The sequence below is a fragment of the Passer domesticus genome, chromosome 10, assembly GCF_036417665.1.
Source record: "Passer domesticus isolate bPasDom1 chromosome 10, bPasDom1.hap1, whole genome shotgun sequence".
Taxonomy (NCBI): domain Eukaryota; kingdom Metazoa; phylum Chordata; class Aves; order Passeriformes; family Passeridae; genus Passer; species Passer domesticus.
Window position 1 is genome coordinate 37,111,948 of NC_087483.1, and position 17,215 is coordinate 37,129,162.

General features: G+C 41.5%; 1 protein-coding gene across 12 annotated transcripts in view; it reads left to right on the top strand.

The window, feature by feature from the left end:
- The window catches only part of R3HDM1 (R3H domain containing 1), a 53,859-nt gene that overhangs the window by 22,103 nt on the left and 14,541 nt on the right, over positions 1-17,215 (top strand). For 8 of the 12 annotated variants that reach the window (XM_064435195.1, XM_064435196.1, XM_064435201.1 and 5 more), the window contains 10 exons: positions 217-254; positions 337-387; positions 536-747; positions 3,300-3,557; positions 6,074-6,228; positions 7,607-7,708; positions 10,810-11,070; positions 11,411-11,531; positions 16,183-16,337; positions 16,882-17,030. In XM_064435195.1, the coding sequence (XP_064291265.1) occupies positions 217-254; positions 337-387; positions 536-747; positions 3,300-3,557; positions 6,074-6,228; positions 7,607-7,708; positions 10,810-11,070; positions 11,411-11,531; positions 16,183-16,337; positions 16,882-17,030 (1,502 nt within the window). The remainder of the gene's footprint in view (positions 1-216; positions 255-336; positions 388-535; positions 748-3,299; positions 3,558-6,073; positions 6,229-7,606; positions 7,709-10,809; positions 11,071-11,410; positions 11,532-16,182; positions 16,338-16,881; positions 17,031-17,215) is intronic. The other 4 variants (XM_064435198.1, XM_064435204.1, XM_064435203.1 and 1 more) reach the window with 3 other exon arrangements.

Consider the following 17,215-nt stretch of genomic DNA (forward strand, 5'->3'; position numbering starts at 1 on the left):
ATGCTGGCTTTGATTTCCTGCACATGGGCCTTTTTATATTGTCTTGTTTCCTCATGGAAACTATCCACCAACAGGTAAAGGTTTTCAGGCAGCTTAAAACAACGAGGGTGCTGTAGAAGTCTGTGTATAACACAGAAGACTCCAGATTGCTGTGTGTTTTGTAGTAGGGGTTCTGCATGCCATTCATATTAATTTCTGCACTTCTTTGCCCCTCAGTCCCTGTGTTCCCAAGAGAATTATTTCACTGATAAAAGGTAAGAAAATTTGTTGTTTAATTCTGTTTTGTGTTCCTATTTTCTTAATAAATATTAAGCTGTCTTATTAAAATGTCAACAGAATCCAGGAGGAAGAAACTAATAGTACCCAACAAAGACGACAGATACTTAGGTATTTGATGCTTTCTTTTAAAAACACAACCCCCAAAGTATTCTGCATGCATCTACCTTTTCTTTGTTTTTTGTTTTCCCTTTTTTTTTTTTCTTTTCCCTTCTTTTGCAAACGCTGCTTGTGCTAACATCGAGTTTGTAACTTGCAGAATCAATAAGGAGGCATCGGGGAGATCGGCCAACAGCCACCAGAGCAGCACGGAGACGGAGCCGCGGCCCTGGAGCAGCACGGACTCGGACAGCTCCCTGCGCAACCTGAAGCCCGCCGTCACCAAGGCCAGCAGCTTCAGCGGCATCTCGGTGCTCAGCCGCGGCGACAGCTCCGGCAGCAGCAAGAGCACGGGCAGGCTGTCCAAGACAGGTACAGCAGCCTGGGGCAGGCTCTGGGGGCTGAGCCGGGTGGGCATGGCCGGAACACCAGGGGAGGCTCCCTGCATCCCTTTCCCTCGGGGTTCAGGGGCTGCACACACGGGACATCCACAGACCCAGCCCTAGAGCCACAATGTGACAAATGCGGCGAACACTTCTGGCTTTGTAATTTCCAAGTGCATTGTAGATGGCTTGAAGTTCAGTGCCTTTCATCTCATGCAAAGGGTTCGAAAACGTTTTTTGCCAGAAATATTTTAGTATAAAATACTTGGGGTTCAGGTCTCCATTTCCAGTTGGGCAAAACTGCATTGCACCATCTTAGGAAATTCTGCACTGCTATCCTACTAGCTCAGCTAAAACAGCATTAAAGCCTATGAATTGGTAGTTATTTTTATAGTGCTCTCTTTCTTTTGTTAAATCAAAATGAATATGGCTTAAATGCTTACTTAATTTTTAGAGTGCTGAGAAATCAAATCAGTGGAATGAAGTTTACTGTTTAGTTTTCAAATTCAAAAATGTTGGGGGAAAATATTTATAAGAGTCAGGGTTTCAAAGGGGCTTAATTTGTAATTAATGTGAAAACAAAATCTCAGAAAATGAATCTTCTGTGGGTCAAAAATTAAATTTAGTAAATATTTGTATTTCAAATGCCAACATAATTTGTTCCAGTTGCTAATCTCTGGAGAATTTTCAGGCTTGTAATACATGGGTGTGTTATTGGTGGCCGCTTCAGAATTAGAAACAGAGCTACAAAAAAGCAGAATATAATTGCTTACCTTGTTAATATTGGCTTTGATCTTATTTATAAAACTGGTTTCTAAAGAGGGTCTATTTTCCTTAAACCACTACTACCTTTTAGGTATATGGCCACACTGCTATCTATTAAAGCAGTGAAACAGTAACAAATTCTGTTTGTCCATTGTATACTCGTATAAAAAAAGACCCAAAGCAGTTCAAGGTACTTCTGCTGTAAAACTGTGCCATCATATGGAGTTATTCCATTTAGCAGTGTAGCAATGCTATTTGGCACAGCTTGAAAAGAAACTGCAGCCTGACAATAAAATACATTCTTAGAAATCTTTGTTGGCTAAATTTCAAGGACATAAATGGATTCTTAAAATTTTTGCTGGAGTCTTTATTTTGGCATTCTGAGAATTTGGACATTCCAGGCTGGGAATGCCCAGCTTGATGGCTGTTGCTTCATGCAGTTCCAGGTTGTGGTGATTGGCACCTGTTGAGCTTGGGTTTGTTCACGTTGTTCAGGGATGTAATTGGCTCTGGTTATAGTGGCTTCAGCCTCATTCTCTGCATAATCTAGAAGTGAACACACTTGGAAATGAATCCAAGTAACTCTGCTCAGGCAATGATGGTTTTACAGAGCTGGGATGTGCTGTCTCACCCAGTTTACAATTAAGAGCTTTGATTTCACTTAATTCAGCAATAAAAAAGGCCAATGCTTCAAGCTATGCTCTCCACGTAAACACAAGCTGAAGGGTTACAATTAGCAACTTTTATAAGGGATTGCAAAGTAACTTCAAGCAGTGCATACATTCCATCTGAGTGCTTTTTGAGTCTTTCTTCTAGATTGTATAGAGGCTGCTAATGGGGAGTTTGTAAATTTAAACTGTATTCTGTTTCCAAGTACTGCAAGTATCATACACTTCTTGCAAAGTCTTTGCTAAATGGTATACCTAAAGCTCCAGGTGTCAGGTGGTCTGGGAACAGCAGTTCCACAGACCTCTCCCTACTGGACTTCTGGAATATTTCTTTTAGCTGCATGCCTTGGCTTTCAGGAAGCTCAGGGTCTGGTTCTCCACTGCCTTGCAATGTTTATAGTAATTCATATCTGTAAAATGAGTACTGATTTCAATTGGCTGTTTCATCCTCCTTTGAAATTTGAATTGTTGTATAAAGCCAGGCTAAAGCTACCATTTTATCCTCATTACATTTTTTCTAGCTGTACTCTTGAGTTCAGCCTGCAAATTGTCAGAGGAGGAAACAGACAATGTTGAGGGTTTTAGTGCAGTGCAAATTGCCCAGCAGGTGAGTCAGAAGATCTGACCCCCAGCAGTGGAAAGGAGCTGGTCCTTGCTTGCATGCAGGCAGTGTGTGCAGGGCATGAGGCTTTAGCCAGCAAATCCACAGGGACAGTGGGGCCCTGCAGCTGCATTCCCTGCACAGCTGCAGGAGCTGGGGCTGGGAGTTCACTGCCTCAGGGCATCCACTCCACCATGTTGCAGTAATGACCAATCACTTCCATGAATTCTGGAGGTAAAATATGCATTTTTCTGACCAGAAAACCAAGCTGGGTATGAAAGCCTTCCTTTGCAGTGCAAAGCAGTGCTGAATTGACCCTTGGTTCACAGAAGGAACCTTGTAATGGAGTTCCAGGGGAGATGGAGGGGAAGTCCATTGACAAGGCTGCTGTTGAATAATGTGCTTAATGCTGAGCTTTCAGGGTGAGCACTTACAAGTGTATATTGTAAAGTGAGCTTGATGTTACTGTCTCCAGGTAAAACCAATTTCTCGTTACTCCTTTCCTAGGTTCAGAGTCTTCTAGTAGTGTAGGGTCCTCCACGGGTTCTCTCTCTCACAGCCAGCAGCCTCTTCCAGTGCCAGCTCTAAGCCAGCCCTCCCCTGGCACGCCTGCCGTGTATCCAACTGTCAGCTCTAGTAACTCTCTTTCCTTTGATGGTGGCATGAGCGGGCAAGTGGCACCTGCTGCTGGCAGTAGCTTCTTTCTGCTTCCCTTGGAAGCAGCGGGCATCCCGCCTGGCAGTGTGCTGGTCAACCCTCAAACAGGTTGGTACATGCTTGGGGCTGTCTCTGTTACACTGGGGAACTTGGAAAAAAATGCACGAGTGTTTGCATAAGACTTCATGTCAGTATTGTCCTTTGTCCTTTATTTTCCTCTTTATTTTTTTAATGTGGTTGTGTTCATTCAATGCACTTAATTTAACAAGGAAGCATGACTGGAGGATCAAAGGAATAAGTAAACTCACATGATTTTCTCTAGAAGAGTTTTAACTTATATGTAAAATTTTAATGAGTGACTTGCACAAAGTATGAAAGTCATATGATTTACTATCCAGAACACAGAATAACTTAATTGTTTCAGCTTTTTTCAGGAGAGGAAAACGTCCTTCCTCATGCTTCTATAACACAGTTTCAGTGAGGGAAGAGAGCCTGAGAAAAGTTCTTTCAAGTCAATATAAATCCTACCATCCTTAATTTTTTTTGATGCAACATACTCATGTCTCTGTGCTCAAGACTGAGTTAATACAAGTGAAAGAAAGAAGCACAGGATGAAATACTATTTCTAAACTTATCTTTGTCACTTAAAAACAGGATTAAATCAGTGTTGGTGTAATTGGCCAATACTGGTATTTTTTAGGAAGTAGTAGGCAATTCTTACTTCATTATGTACATGCAAAGAGATCTGTAATAACTTGTCTGGATTAAATAATGAGTTAGCATTCTCTGGGCAAACTTTTACTTAAGAATGAGGAAATCCTGAAAGTTTTAACTTACCTTTCATGTAAAAGATCATAATTTTAGGAAATTATATATTTTAATTTTAGTATAATGATTTGTTTTTGTTGTAGAAAAGAAAATATTTCAGAATATATTTACCATCATTCTGTAGATGGACTTGATTATGTTTGAATATAACTGCACATGGTGCTTGAAGCAAAATGTTTCTCATTGGGGTTGTTGAAATGATCATGTAGTAAATAATTTCTTTAACTAGAAGGTATAACATTGAAATAGATAAATTCCTCTTTTTCCTTAATATGAATCAGTTGCTAAAAATTTGGTTACAGATGAGTTGCTGTAGGACTTAATTTTCATTGATAGCCATTGGATTTGGAGGAGAATTTGTCATCTTAGAGCTAAGTTCATTAGTAGTCTTTGATAATTATGTTAATGTCTAATGAGATTCTAGTAGAAGACAAAGAACACTTTGGGAACAAGGAACATTTAGGTGCAGGTAAACTTCAATTTCCAATGTACTCGAATCATTGTATTCTGTAATTGTTCCTCTGGCTTTACTGTTCCAATGCCAGCCAAAGCAGAGATTGGTTCCTCAGTTTCTGACAGAGGAGTCTGTGCCTTGGGAATTAGGAAAAGACAGCTCTAACCCAGCCACTACAAGAAATAAGTGAAGCTCTGGTGATTAGCAGGAAGTAGTAGAAGGAAATAAGAAAATCTGAGTCCCTATTGATGTGAACATTCCCAGTGCTTGAGTGTTGAAGATAAATCTCCTAAGCTCAGTTGAGTATCACCTGCTGAGCTGCAGTCCAGCTGCTGTAGCTTATTTTAGCAAGTGTGTTCATGCTCCCTCTGCCATGAACTCCCCAGTCCTTTCTTCAGTAACTGTTCTACTTTTTATGTTGGGCAGTTACATTGAAGTATGATGGCACCAAGGAGTCTGGAGGAGCATTAGTCTGCTTTGACAGAGTGCAAAGGCTTTAGGCTCAGTTTAAACTTTTCTAGAAAGGATAAGAACATCTTTAAATCAGAGGAGAGAAAAATTTACATCAGTTTGGGCTCTTTAAGCATCAGAAGAAGCCAATGCAGAACATGTATCACTTAACAGGTAGGCACAGGTCCTTGCCAGCCAGACTGTTGTGCCTTTGATTTGTTTTGTTTTTTTCCAACCCAGGCACAAAAAGAAATCACTGAGTCTTTTTATAATTTACTTTTATGCAGGTTATTTTTCAATTCTTTTTCATTGGCCCATTGCTGTAATATTGAGGTTGCAAATTATTAAATAGGAGAATAATTCTGTGTTATTTATTTTGAAAGCTAAAAGCCAATTAATCTAAGAATAGGGGAAGAGAGTCCTTTATCAGTAATCTCAGTAGCAGTCATGGGAATACCAAGGCAGCTATTGCTTTATATAGTTTTCAAAAAATATTTGCCTTTAAGCTCTCCTGTGTTCTGACTGGTTTTCAAATTGATAAAAGGAGGTAAACTTTTAAAATATCCTTAAAACAGTATTTTACTAGAGTTTTCCTTTATTGCTCCTGTCATATTCAATCTACTTGGTTAAAAATCAAGATGAGTAGCATATAAGAAAATTTTATGTGTGTTTACAACATAAAGACTGGGGTATCTTTGTTCAGCTCCAGTGTTTTGGGTTTTAGCTGCATGTAGTCATTGCTGTTACAGTTGTGGTCATTTGGCATGAATCTGTCATACAAACCAGTATGACTTCCCTTACTTTTCAATGTTTTTGCCTGCTGTAAGTATGTGTGTCTGTTTTGTCCAGCTGAGATGGTGCAGCTGGCTGTGTTTGCTGTCTTCCCTGGCAGGTCAGCCGTTCCTCAACCCCGATGGCACTCCGGTTGTGTACAACCCTCCCCTGCCTCAGCAGCCTGTTAGGAGCCAAGTGCCTGGAGCTGCCCCTCAGCCAGCCCTGCCCAGCCCCAGCCAGCACCAGCCCGGAGCAAACCCCGTCCTCTCACAGGTGCACTTGTCAAACACGTGCTGGGGACACTGGGGCTCTTGCTGGGACCAGGGGTGGGGGTGGTTTATTCTGCACAGCATGTGAAGAACAGTCACACCAATAAGGGTAACTGGGCTTTTTCCCTCCCAGTCCTCACAGCTATCAGCTCTGCTCACACCTGAGCATGGTAGGCAGCCTCTTCTTAAAAATACAGAGGAATGTTAGTAGGAAAGTGTTCTGTAACTAAGAAAAAGAGATTCTGCCTTCATCTCTAATTGCACTGTGGAGTTACCCAGGCATTAAAAGCAATAGAGTTGGCAGCTGGGAAGAGTTAATCCAACTGGAACCTTGGGCTTCTTGCTTAGGGTTGTTTCTCAGCCAGATAAATTCCTGGGCTGTACAGCACAAGCAGGAGTCGTGGCACAGTAGGAGTAGCTCAGGACTGGTACAGCATGAACATCTCATGAGTAACACTTCAGCATAGTCTGCTCACAACACCACACACACGAGTACAGAATGTATTTTATCCTTGTCCTGTACAAGAGTTTAGTAAAATAGGCCAGATTAAAGACTGCCCCAGCCCTAGAAGGAGAAGAAAAGCAAAATGCATGGGCAGGAGAAGGGAGGGTTCTCCCTCTCCACAGCAGCTATTTCAGGCACCAAGGTACTGGCTGTAGTCTCCTGTGGTATTTTCAGATGGTTCTTAAATTTTATTGAAAAGTTATTTATAGAACTTCATCTAAATAAACCTTTTACCTTTGTTTGTTTGTTTTCCCTGTTTAAACCTGTTCAGATAGCTGGGTATGTCACAGTAGAGCTGGTCTGTTTTGAAAAAGGTCACATTTGTACTCTTTCTAGTTCACAGAAGTGTGTATGTAATATTTGCTATTTTCTTCACAACTTCTGTACTAATTCTCTGATTACCTTCTCAATGGATGCTGGAATTAAACCTGCCTGAAATAGTATGAGCAATGATAACTATCTAGAGAAAATATTTTAGTACTGTTGAATAAATGAAAGTAGTATGTTTGAATCCATGGTTGGTAGTAAATTCATTCTGCCTTTAGATGCTTTGAAAGAACTTGTGTTTAAAATGTGAATTTTTAGTCTCTCTGAAGGAAACAGTAAATGTTAAATAGAAGCCATTTGCTGACATAGCTAATATAGTGTATAACAGATAAAGCAATGGATGTCTTTTGGAAGACAGAGATATTCAGAGTTACTTTTGTTTTCATTCTATGCAGTCTTAGGCTTAAGCAAAAAGAAGTATCCATTCTGTTTCTGAGATTGGAGTGAGTTGCTCTTCTGGAGCACAGTTGCTTTTCTCTGTTACAAAAGACTTGTTTTCAGTTCTCTGACTCTGCTGTTAACCTTGTTCATAACGCTGTTGTTTCTGCAGCCTCTGCGGGCTCTGCAGCCTTCCTCCCAGCCTGTCCAGTACTCTGCAGTGTCGTACCCACCCCCGCTCCTGCCAGCCTCCTCTGCACAGCAGTACTCTGTGGTATTTCACCTTCTCTTCTCTGCTCCTTGCACAGCCTCCTCTCTGCTGGCTGCTGGCCTCTGCTTGGCTCTTTGAGTGCTGTGGCACCAGGGTAGTGACTGGCTCTCAGTGACACAGCGCCCGAGAGCCCGAGATGGGAACATTTCCTCTTCAGCAGGAATATCTGCAACTAAGGCTATATCTCTATATTTTGAGATACATTATTTTCCTTTCCCTTTGTAAAGAAAGTTTTTCAGTGCTGTTTCATTAGCCAGTCAGTACCTTTTTATGTCTCTGGATTAACCTCTTTCCATTGCTTCTTTCTGTTTCCTTGTCTGTTCACTCTTCTGCTGAACCTTAATACATTCTGAGGGATCAACTGCTCTGATTTTTTTCTGGTTACCTTTTTGTAGCCTCTGGTAGAACTTTCAACACTCGACTTCTCTAGTATCCATTATTTAATAAGTAGAATTAGAAAGTAAAATATCTTAGTCTATCAAAAACCACGAAAAAAAGAAGAAAAGCCACACAAAGTGAAACTGAAACTTAGTAAAGGAGAGTTGTTATCCAAGGGAGAGTCTGAACTAGGTTAGATTGAACTAGGGAGATGTGAACAGGTCAAAGTCTGCTCTGATACTCTGCTGAGTGCATGTTTGAGTTGAGTTTATGTGGCAAGGTTTTTGGAGCAGGGAGCTGCAGGGATGGCTTCTGTGAGAAAAGCCTGGGAGCTGTCCCATTGCACAGAGCCCATTTCAGGCAGCTCCAGGGCTGACCCTGCACAGCCCAAGCTGAGTCAGGCATTCACACTGGCGGGGAAAAGGGTGTGAGGGAGAAACAACTCCACAGATGTCAAGGCCAGAGGGAGGAAAGCAAGGAGGTGCTCCAGGAGCAGAGCCTGCAGCCTGGGGAGGAGACTCTTGTGAAACAGATTCTCCTCTTGAAGCCCATGAAGGACTCTGGTGGAGTAGATATCCACCCTGCAGCCCTTGGAGCATCCCACAGGTGCTCTGAAGGAAGCTGGAGCCTTCGGGATCAGGTTTTCTGGTAGAACCCACACTAGAGCACTTCATTCCTGAAGGACTTCAGCCTTTGGGAAGAACCCACATTGAAGAGGTTTGTGAAGGATGGTATCCTGTGGGTGGGACTCCATGCTGGAGCAGTAGGTCGATGACTGAGAACCAATCACGTGCCCCATTCTCCATCCCTTGTGATACTTGGAGGAGGAGGTAGAAGATTAAGGAGTGAAGCTGAGTCTGGGAAGAAGCAGTGGGGTTGAGGGAAGCTGGTTTTAGTTTTGTTTTTACTTCTTACTCTCCTACTCTGCTATTAATTGGCATAAATAAATTAATCTTCCTGCGGTGGTCACTGATGAATGATTTTCCTGTCCTTTTCTTGACCCATAAGCCTTTATCATATTTTCTCCCCTGTGACTTGGGGGACACTTAGGAGCCAGCCAAGCTTAACTCATCATAGTGTTGTACAGCAGCTAATTTTCAAAATTAATCAGAAATGTCTTATAATAAATACAATTTAAGCTGAATTCAAAATGGATGCTTCTTCTGAAGTTAATTGTGAGTTTGAATGGGTGCTAAAGCAGAGAAGGAAACTCCTTCCAGTTTGTAGTAATTTCAAAGCATTTCACATTCAGGAAATTGGTTCCAATACTAAGTGCCCTGGCAATTTCAACAATTTATTCCTGCTGATGGTAACTTATGTAACATAATGAAAAGGACTGATGGTCTTGGATTGCAGTCCAAGTATAACACCTCTGTTGGCACCAGGAGAGTGCTTTCTCCATTTATTGGGAATGCCATGTTCCAGGGCTGAATCCTGCTTGTACCATACCTGTCACTGCAGGACAAAGTGACCAGGTCAGACTTTACTTACACTGGTAGTGTAGGAGATCAGTGTGGTGTGGCTTGGCTTTATCCTTCAGACATATTTAGAGCTAAGATAAACTCACATGCAGTATCTCCTCTTCAAAGTCAGGATTTGGAAAAGCAGAATGTAAAATGCAATGTAGAAAAGCATTATAGTTGCATTTAATAGGCACCATTAAGGAATGAAATATCAAAGTCAGATTACTACCTAATGAAAATAAGGCTTTTTAAGATGTACTAAATACGTACGAAAGGTATACTAAATTTTTAGGTGCAAATTCATATTTCCGACAGTAATTAATAATCTTTCACCTAGAAACTAAAAAAACCATAACATCATCAAATGTGAATGTAGCTAATCAGTAAAAGATGGAGCTTGCACTTACTTTCTCTTGATTAATTCCTGTCTTCTTAGGATGATCTAAGACCAAGTGGTCTTGAAATAGTTTTAATGTACTGCATGTTTGGAGAGTCCACTTTCCAAGTATGAACCAAATCTTCCTGTTTAGCACAAAACATGCAATACTAGTTAGTGATCACTTCTAATTTTCAGGATGTTGGTAATTTGATGGTGAATTGCTTGCTAAGAAAAGGAGCCACAGGACCCCTGCAGTGCAGAGTGCCAGCAGTGGTGTCCTTTCAGATGTTAATAAAACACAGACAGAGGGTGGCCACTGGAACACATTTCTCGATGTTGTTACTTGATTTCAGACTAAAAGATAATGAATCTCTGCATGTAGGATAATAATTACATTAGAGGAATGTACCTTTTAACTCAGGAGTAGAACCTTATTATGTTAAACTCTTAAAAGCAAAAATTTACTGCAGCAATCCTCATGCATCCTGCTATTTTAACTGGGGTTAGATGTTGTCACTCAAGTTTGGAGTCCAATCAGAAGATGCTAGTGACACAAATTCTGAACTTTGTTTTTGACAAATTAATTCTCACAAGTAGAGAATTCTACTTATCTAAGTAGATAGAGGCAGATGTAATCCAAAAGGCAAAATATTTGCAGTGAAAAGAGTGAAGTCTGAACATGGATGTTCTCCCCTGCTGTCAGCCCTGAAGATAATTTGCTACTGTTCCATCTTTGCTGTCGTTCTCTGGCTGCTGTTGTTGCTGCTGCCCAGTACTGTGAGACGCGCTGTCCGAAACTTACCGAAGTGTTTGGCTATTTTGTTTCTGTTTCCTTGAACGTGCATTTGCAAATGTAGCTTTTCCTGTTTTCGCCCCGCCTGCAGCCAGACGCCCTGGGATCGCAGTTCAGCCACCTGAGCCTGGCGCGGCAGCCCCCGGCCGAAGGCGCCGATGCCGGCCCGGCGCTGTTCCAGCCCGGCGTGGTGCTGCAGCCCCCGCAGCCGCCGGGCTTCATCCTCACGGCCGCGCCCGCAGCGCCGCCCGCAGCGCCGGCCGCGCCCGCCCCGCCCTACTCGGGCCCCGGGCACGCCGTGGGCCAGCCCGTGCTCCCGCAGCAGGGATTCGTGCAGCAGCCCGTGCCACAGGTACCCTGCGGCCTCCCGACAGCGGGGGGAAACCGACCCTGCTCTTCTGCTCCTGGCCTCTTCACGCTGCCTGGGGCTGCTCTGCTTTTGTGCTGGGGTTGGGGTCTTTTCTGGGTATGTGTTTTCTAGTGAATGACTTAAATGTGATAAGGAAAGTAGAGAAATTGGCTGTTAAAGAGGGAACTTATGTAGTATAAGGGATTTTTGAATCACTGAATTATTTAACGTCTGTTGCACCTTTTAATAAATTCCGCTTCTTTCTTTTATGGATTTTGCATTTAGATGTCTGCCTTCCCTAAAGCTGCATGCAGGTGGTGACGCTGTGGTTGTTGCTTTGCAGATGCCCCCCTGTTACTGCACGCCCAGCCAGTACCCGCCCTCCGGCCAGCAGTACCGCCCTGTGTCTGTGCATTACAGCGCGCAGCAGAGCCAGGCCCTGCCCCAGCCCGCCCAGCAGACAGGTTTGTTCAGCTCTTTCAGCACCTCGTTAGAGCACTTGGGGTGGCTTTTCTCCCGCTTTTTCATTTTAAACTTACTGTGCTGTACAATTTCAAATAAAGTAGATGGACAAATGTAAAATACAAAGTGTAATTAACCTAAGGTAGAAACATTTAAGACACTTGTGCATGAAACTTGGGATTCAAGCCATCCCTTTGGGTGGTTCATGCTGTAACTTTAATTACAGGGTTTTTACAATGTAAAGGTTAATAATTTTAAAAATTTGTAACTTAATAACTAATAACTTGATTCACTTGCAAAGTAAGATAAATTAGTACCTTTAAATGATGTAACATTAAAGAGATGTACCTTAACTGGAAGCTCTGAGCTAAAGATCCTAGTCTTAGATGCTGTGGCATGAAAAGAGTGCTGTGCAGAATATATAGGTGATTCTGTTTGACTCTGCCTTTCTGTCCTATGATTAAAGGTACCAGGGTATTGGATGGAATATATAAAGTGATTACCTATTTTAGTAAAGACTTTTCAACTGACTTACCCTTCTATGTATGTTAGCAAGCTTCATTTCTCCTTCCTTTCTTCTTGTCTTTTTTTTTTCCTTACAGATTTTAACTGTAGGCTACCATTATTCTCACAATCTGTACTTCTAAATACTGTTAGGACTTCTTCAGTAAGATTTGTATTCCTGAAACAAAGTTACTTCTCAGTAATATCTTGACTCGTGGTCAAAACTTTCAGAAGTAACTAGTGATGTTTGGAGGCAGAGATCCTTAAAGACCAGGCTTTTATAGCAGCTCTCAGTTGAATACATAACATCCTTCTGAGTTTCCTTCAGGAGGGTCTTTTTAATTCCTTCCCCTGCCCCCTCTATGCTCTACAGAAACAGAATGGAAGATGAACTTTTACAAATGTTAACTGGATTTATTTGTCAACTGTGAAGCAGCATGTAAGAGGGATAACTCCTCCTCTGCACTTCTTCTAGGAAGTGTTCCAATAGTAGCAACACTTGATGGAGTTATTCAGGGTTCAGTTCACAAAGATTTTTTTTCAAAGGAAAACAATTTACTTGGTTTTGCAACTTGTGTTATCCACTGCTGTTAGAGATGTGTTACCCAACTGTATTACACAACCTGCTTTCCTTCCTCAGAATTTTTAATACCTAGACTACTTAATAGCAAAAAGTCTGAGGCTCAAGGGGGATTACTTCCCACTGTGGGGACACCCTGTGTGAGTAGCACACAAACTCCCCAATTCGGAGAGCTCAGTGTACATTTGTACCCAAACAATCCAGTCTGAATGGAAAGCATGGGGTGATAAGGTGCAAAGGCATGAGCTGGTTGCTGTTAGGTAAGTTCCTTTCTTGTATGTTTTTAGCTCTTTATATTTTAACTGAATTTCACTGCCTGTGGGTGAAAAGTGTCAGCAGATAAACTCCCTCTCTGTGGTGGAAGAAATAAAATAAGCAAGCTGTGCAGACAGCTGCTCTCCTGCTTTGATCATGTCCCCTGTACCTGAACTCTGACATCAAGGTATCATGTTTAGGTGGCATGGGGATGGTCCAGCCAATAATTCTATTCAGTGCTGGGTTACTTGGTGTTTACCAGCACTAATGGGAGAATGAAGGATCTTACCAGAAACTGCATAATTAGTGTCGACTGAAAATCTCCAAATTGCTTTCCAGCCATTGCTGGTTCTCATTTAATGCTTTATAGGCAAATTTGAATCAGCATTTTAGAAACCAATGGTTCCATGTCTTGTTATGTGTTCTGGATACACCTCATAAGATGGTGTATTTGAAAATTCTCTCCCTTGTCATTTATTTTAAATCATTGATATTTGTATTAATTTGACATAAAGCTACATCTGAAGTGGTTGATGGTTATTAGCAATGTGTGGTTTTGAGACAAAGTCACCACATTACTTGGCTCATACGGCAAAGTGGCTGGGCAAAAATGAGAGTTACAAATCTTGCATTACATAGAAGCCCTGGGGGTTGTTCATCTCAGGAAGTGGTTACTAACTATGAAATAACTTTGCAAACACAAATTCAGATAAAAGATGACAGCTTCTGAGAGCATGGCAACTGCAGCCACTTCTGGTCTAATGCTGAGGAGTGGCCTGACTTTATTGATGAGCTGTTGGATTCGGGGCCGTAACACTGTCTGAGAGGTTTACATTTCTCACAGTGAACCGGTCTCTTTTTCAGCTGCTTCCTGGCTTCCTTTTTAAAGGGGTTTCAGGTGAAATATTTTGGGGGGTTCACTTTTAATAAAGATGCTTTTGTTGCCCAAAAGATGTTGGGAGAAGAAAACTCTCCTTAAGAAAAAAAGCACTTCCAATTGCCATGTTAATGTGAGCCCAGTTACCGTGAGACCTAACTCCAGGTTGTTTAAAAATCCAGTCTGAACTACAGTTCCTGTAGGAACATCAGCTGCAGTTCACCTGGCTACTGCTTCACAAGCCAGGGATAAAACTACTCCAGTTGCAACAGTAGCTGTAGCTGCAATAGTCATAACCAAGCTCATCAACTCCCAGCTCATTAATTAAGTGCTTGTACTTGCTTTTCTGTTCTTCAATAAACACTGTTTCTCACTCCTAATGCATTATTCAAAAAATGTATTTCTATAGTCTGCGAGTTAACTTTTCTTATCTTAACTGTGATTTATTTTGAATTATGTAAATATTAAGAAACCTGCTCCTATTTTTACCTCCAGTTTCAGAGTATTTCTGTGTAATGGGGCAATCTGCTGTGGCAGGTGTGGGGTTTGTGCTGAGTGCTGCATTTCTGTCAGCCCACTCTATGCAGAGGTGAAACTGCAGCTAAAAATAGAGCATTCTTTGGAACGCTCTGGGGAACCTTCGTGGCAGCCAATTTGTATTGTTCCAGTTCCCTCTGCTTGCAGAATTGATTGTAACTGTCTCTGCAAGTGCCAGAAAAGGCTGCAGAGCTACTCACGGGTCCATTGCAATTTCTGGGACATGAGGGGTTGAGGCTGCAGGTGCATTGTCACAGCACAACCTCCCATTCTGCTGCTTTTTAGGGGCCACAGGCTACTTTATAACAAAGTATGTTAAAGTATTTTGTGTGTTACAGATATGAAGGGCATTCTGTGCACAGTTTAAACTTCAGTTATTAAAAATTCTAAGTGCTAATCCTACTTCAAGCATGTATTGTTCTGAAGTTTTGTCTAGCCCTCTGAAAATATTTATAGTGTTGTGTGTTTCTAATGAATAGCTGTCTTGGTTTTAACAAACTGAATCTTCTTCCCTTTAATTTTCTGAAGCAAAATTTGATAATATGAACAGTCTTCTTTTGGTGTTCATTGTTGCAATTTCTATGGAGAGCCTGCTGAGGCTGTTAGTGCACAATGTGCATTGTACTGTGTGGACAAAATCAATGAGCATCGGAGGGTGCTGCTCACAAAAAGGTGTTTTATGTTAACTGCATTACTTTCAGAATAGACTGAGCCTTTTTTTAGCACAGTTTAAAGAAAACCCAAGGGAGTTTTTGCAGCTAAATTTGCTCTATTATAGTTCCTTGCCAAGGTAGGGAGCATGGGGAATGTCAAGGTCAGTGGGCTGTGAATGTGTCCAACTCAAACACAGACTCTTCTTGCCGTCAGTGCATCTTGACAAGCCCAGTTTTGTTATTCTGGAGGGATAACTGGCTTTGTCTCAGAAACACTGACTGTGTGGGGTTTTGCTGATGTGGTAAGTAGTGCACACCTGTATGATGGAACATGAGAGAAAAAGAACTTGTGTTCTGCATGTGTTTGGGTCATGGTAGCAGTTACCTGTGAAATGCTTTTTAAAAAAAGAGGAAAGGGGGAGTTTAGGTTGGACTTTATAAATGCTCAAATTTCCTGTTTGGCATTCATGCTCGGGGTGTTTTGGTTTGGGTTTTGGGGCTGGGTGGGGCAATTTTTAGGCAATTTTTGAAAGATAGGAGAGAAGACCAGTTTAAGCAATAATAAATTGTTTTAGAGACACTATAGAGGGGTGAATATGAAATTCTTTCTTTGTGTTGTATCCCTAAGATAACTTTGAATATAAAATATCTTCCTCTATGTGCCAATATGGCTTGAACTTGGAAGATTTTTCTCAGTCCCCAGCTGGTTTTAGCATTACAGATTTCAGAAGAATTTGCCCCTTTGCACACAAGCCTTATGCAAATTTTCCTGAAGTCTGATTTAGTTTTGAATTGCAGTCAAGATGCTCTGACCCCTGGGGCACCTGAGGTCCAAGCTGAATTTTGCATATGTAGAATTTTCAAACCGAAGTACCTGGAATGGCCTCGTTCACAACACCAGACAATGAACTGGGTTTGATCCTGTCTAGCATGCTTTGTTCAAGTGCTTCCAGCTTCCACCTGTCAAATCAAGGTGTTGATGCATGTAAGCCAGAGTGGAAATGAACAGTGCACGCATGTGGGAGCAGCATTGCCAACAGTATGGATCATATTTCATGCTGAATCCAAATGAGTAAATCTATTAATTTTAATGTTGGCATCTTTTTATATGCATGATAAGTTCAACTGTTGTGAAGCTGCCAGATTAAACAAGCCATTAGAAAATGCTACACATGTATTTTTGAATAGGCAACTATGCTTAAAATATGTTCATTATTTCAAAGTAAGATTTAAATGTATAATTTCAGGTTACCAGATTTTGCCCAACCAGCAGCAAAACTACCAGGGTTTAGTTGGAGTTCAGCAGTCTCAGAATCAAAATCTAGTCAGTGGCCAACACAACAACATTGGGAATCAAATTCAAGGTGTGATTGTTCCATATCCCTCAGTGCCATCTTATCAGGTGGGTAATGTATTCATAACTTTCCAATGACTCTTCTGTGGGTTTGAGTGTTGGGGTTTTCTTTAAGTCCTTTGCTTTATGGTAGAAATGGTAGAAAGCTGCAAGCAGGTGCCAAAGGTGACTTTGGGGACAGAAGCTAAAGATACAAACCCACAACTGAAGCGAGAAGAAACAAGAACTTGTCACAAGTGCACAAGTTCTAGTGCTGTTAAAAGCAAGTGCTGCATCAGTTGCAGTTCAGAGGGTGGCGAAGAAAAGCTTGGAAGGTTTCCTTCCCACCCCACTTTCTGTTGTAGAGAAAATACCTTGTTAATTCATGGAGTCCATTGGAGCCAACATTTCCATTTGGAAGGAAGATTTAAATATTTTTTTTAATATGCTGTTGTTACTTTAGCTGCTGTTACCACCATTATTCTGGATTTAGAGAATTCCAGAAGGTATTTCAGTTTCTGAGGTTATTTTACAATTCTGATATCAACTGGGTGATGGTAAGATGCAGAAGCATTGTCTGCAGGACACAATCTCACTGTGTGGCCCATTGCAGGTTTCGGTGCCTCAAGGTTCCCAAGCAGTGCCCCAGCAGACATATCAGCAGCCTGTTATAATTCCCAGTCAGTCCAGCCAAGGACTGCCCAGCACAGGAATGCCAGTCTACTACAGTGTCATTCCATCAGGTCAACAGAACAATCTAAGGTAAGTTTAACTGGTATTCATTTAACTTAGTGCCTTTGATAAAAGTGACAGGATCTGGTTTTAATACTGCAAATACTAAAAATATTACTTTACAGGCATTCTGTAAAATTTATTTTTTGCTCTTATGCAATTAAGTGACACAAGCAGTGCTGCTTTAACTGTGACATACTTGTTGGGCTGGAAAA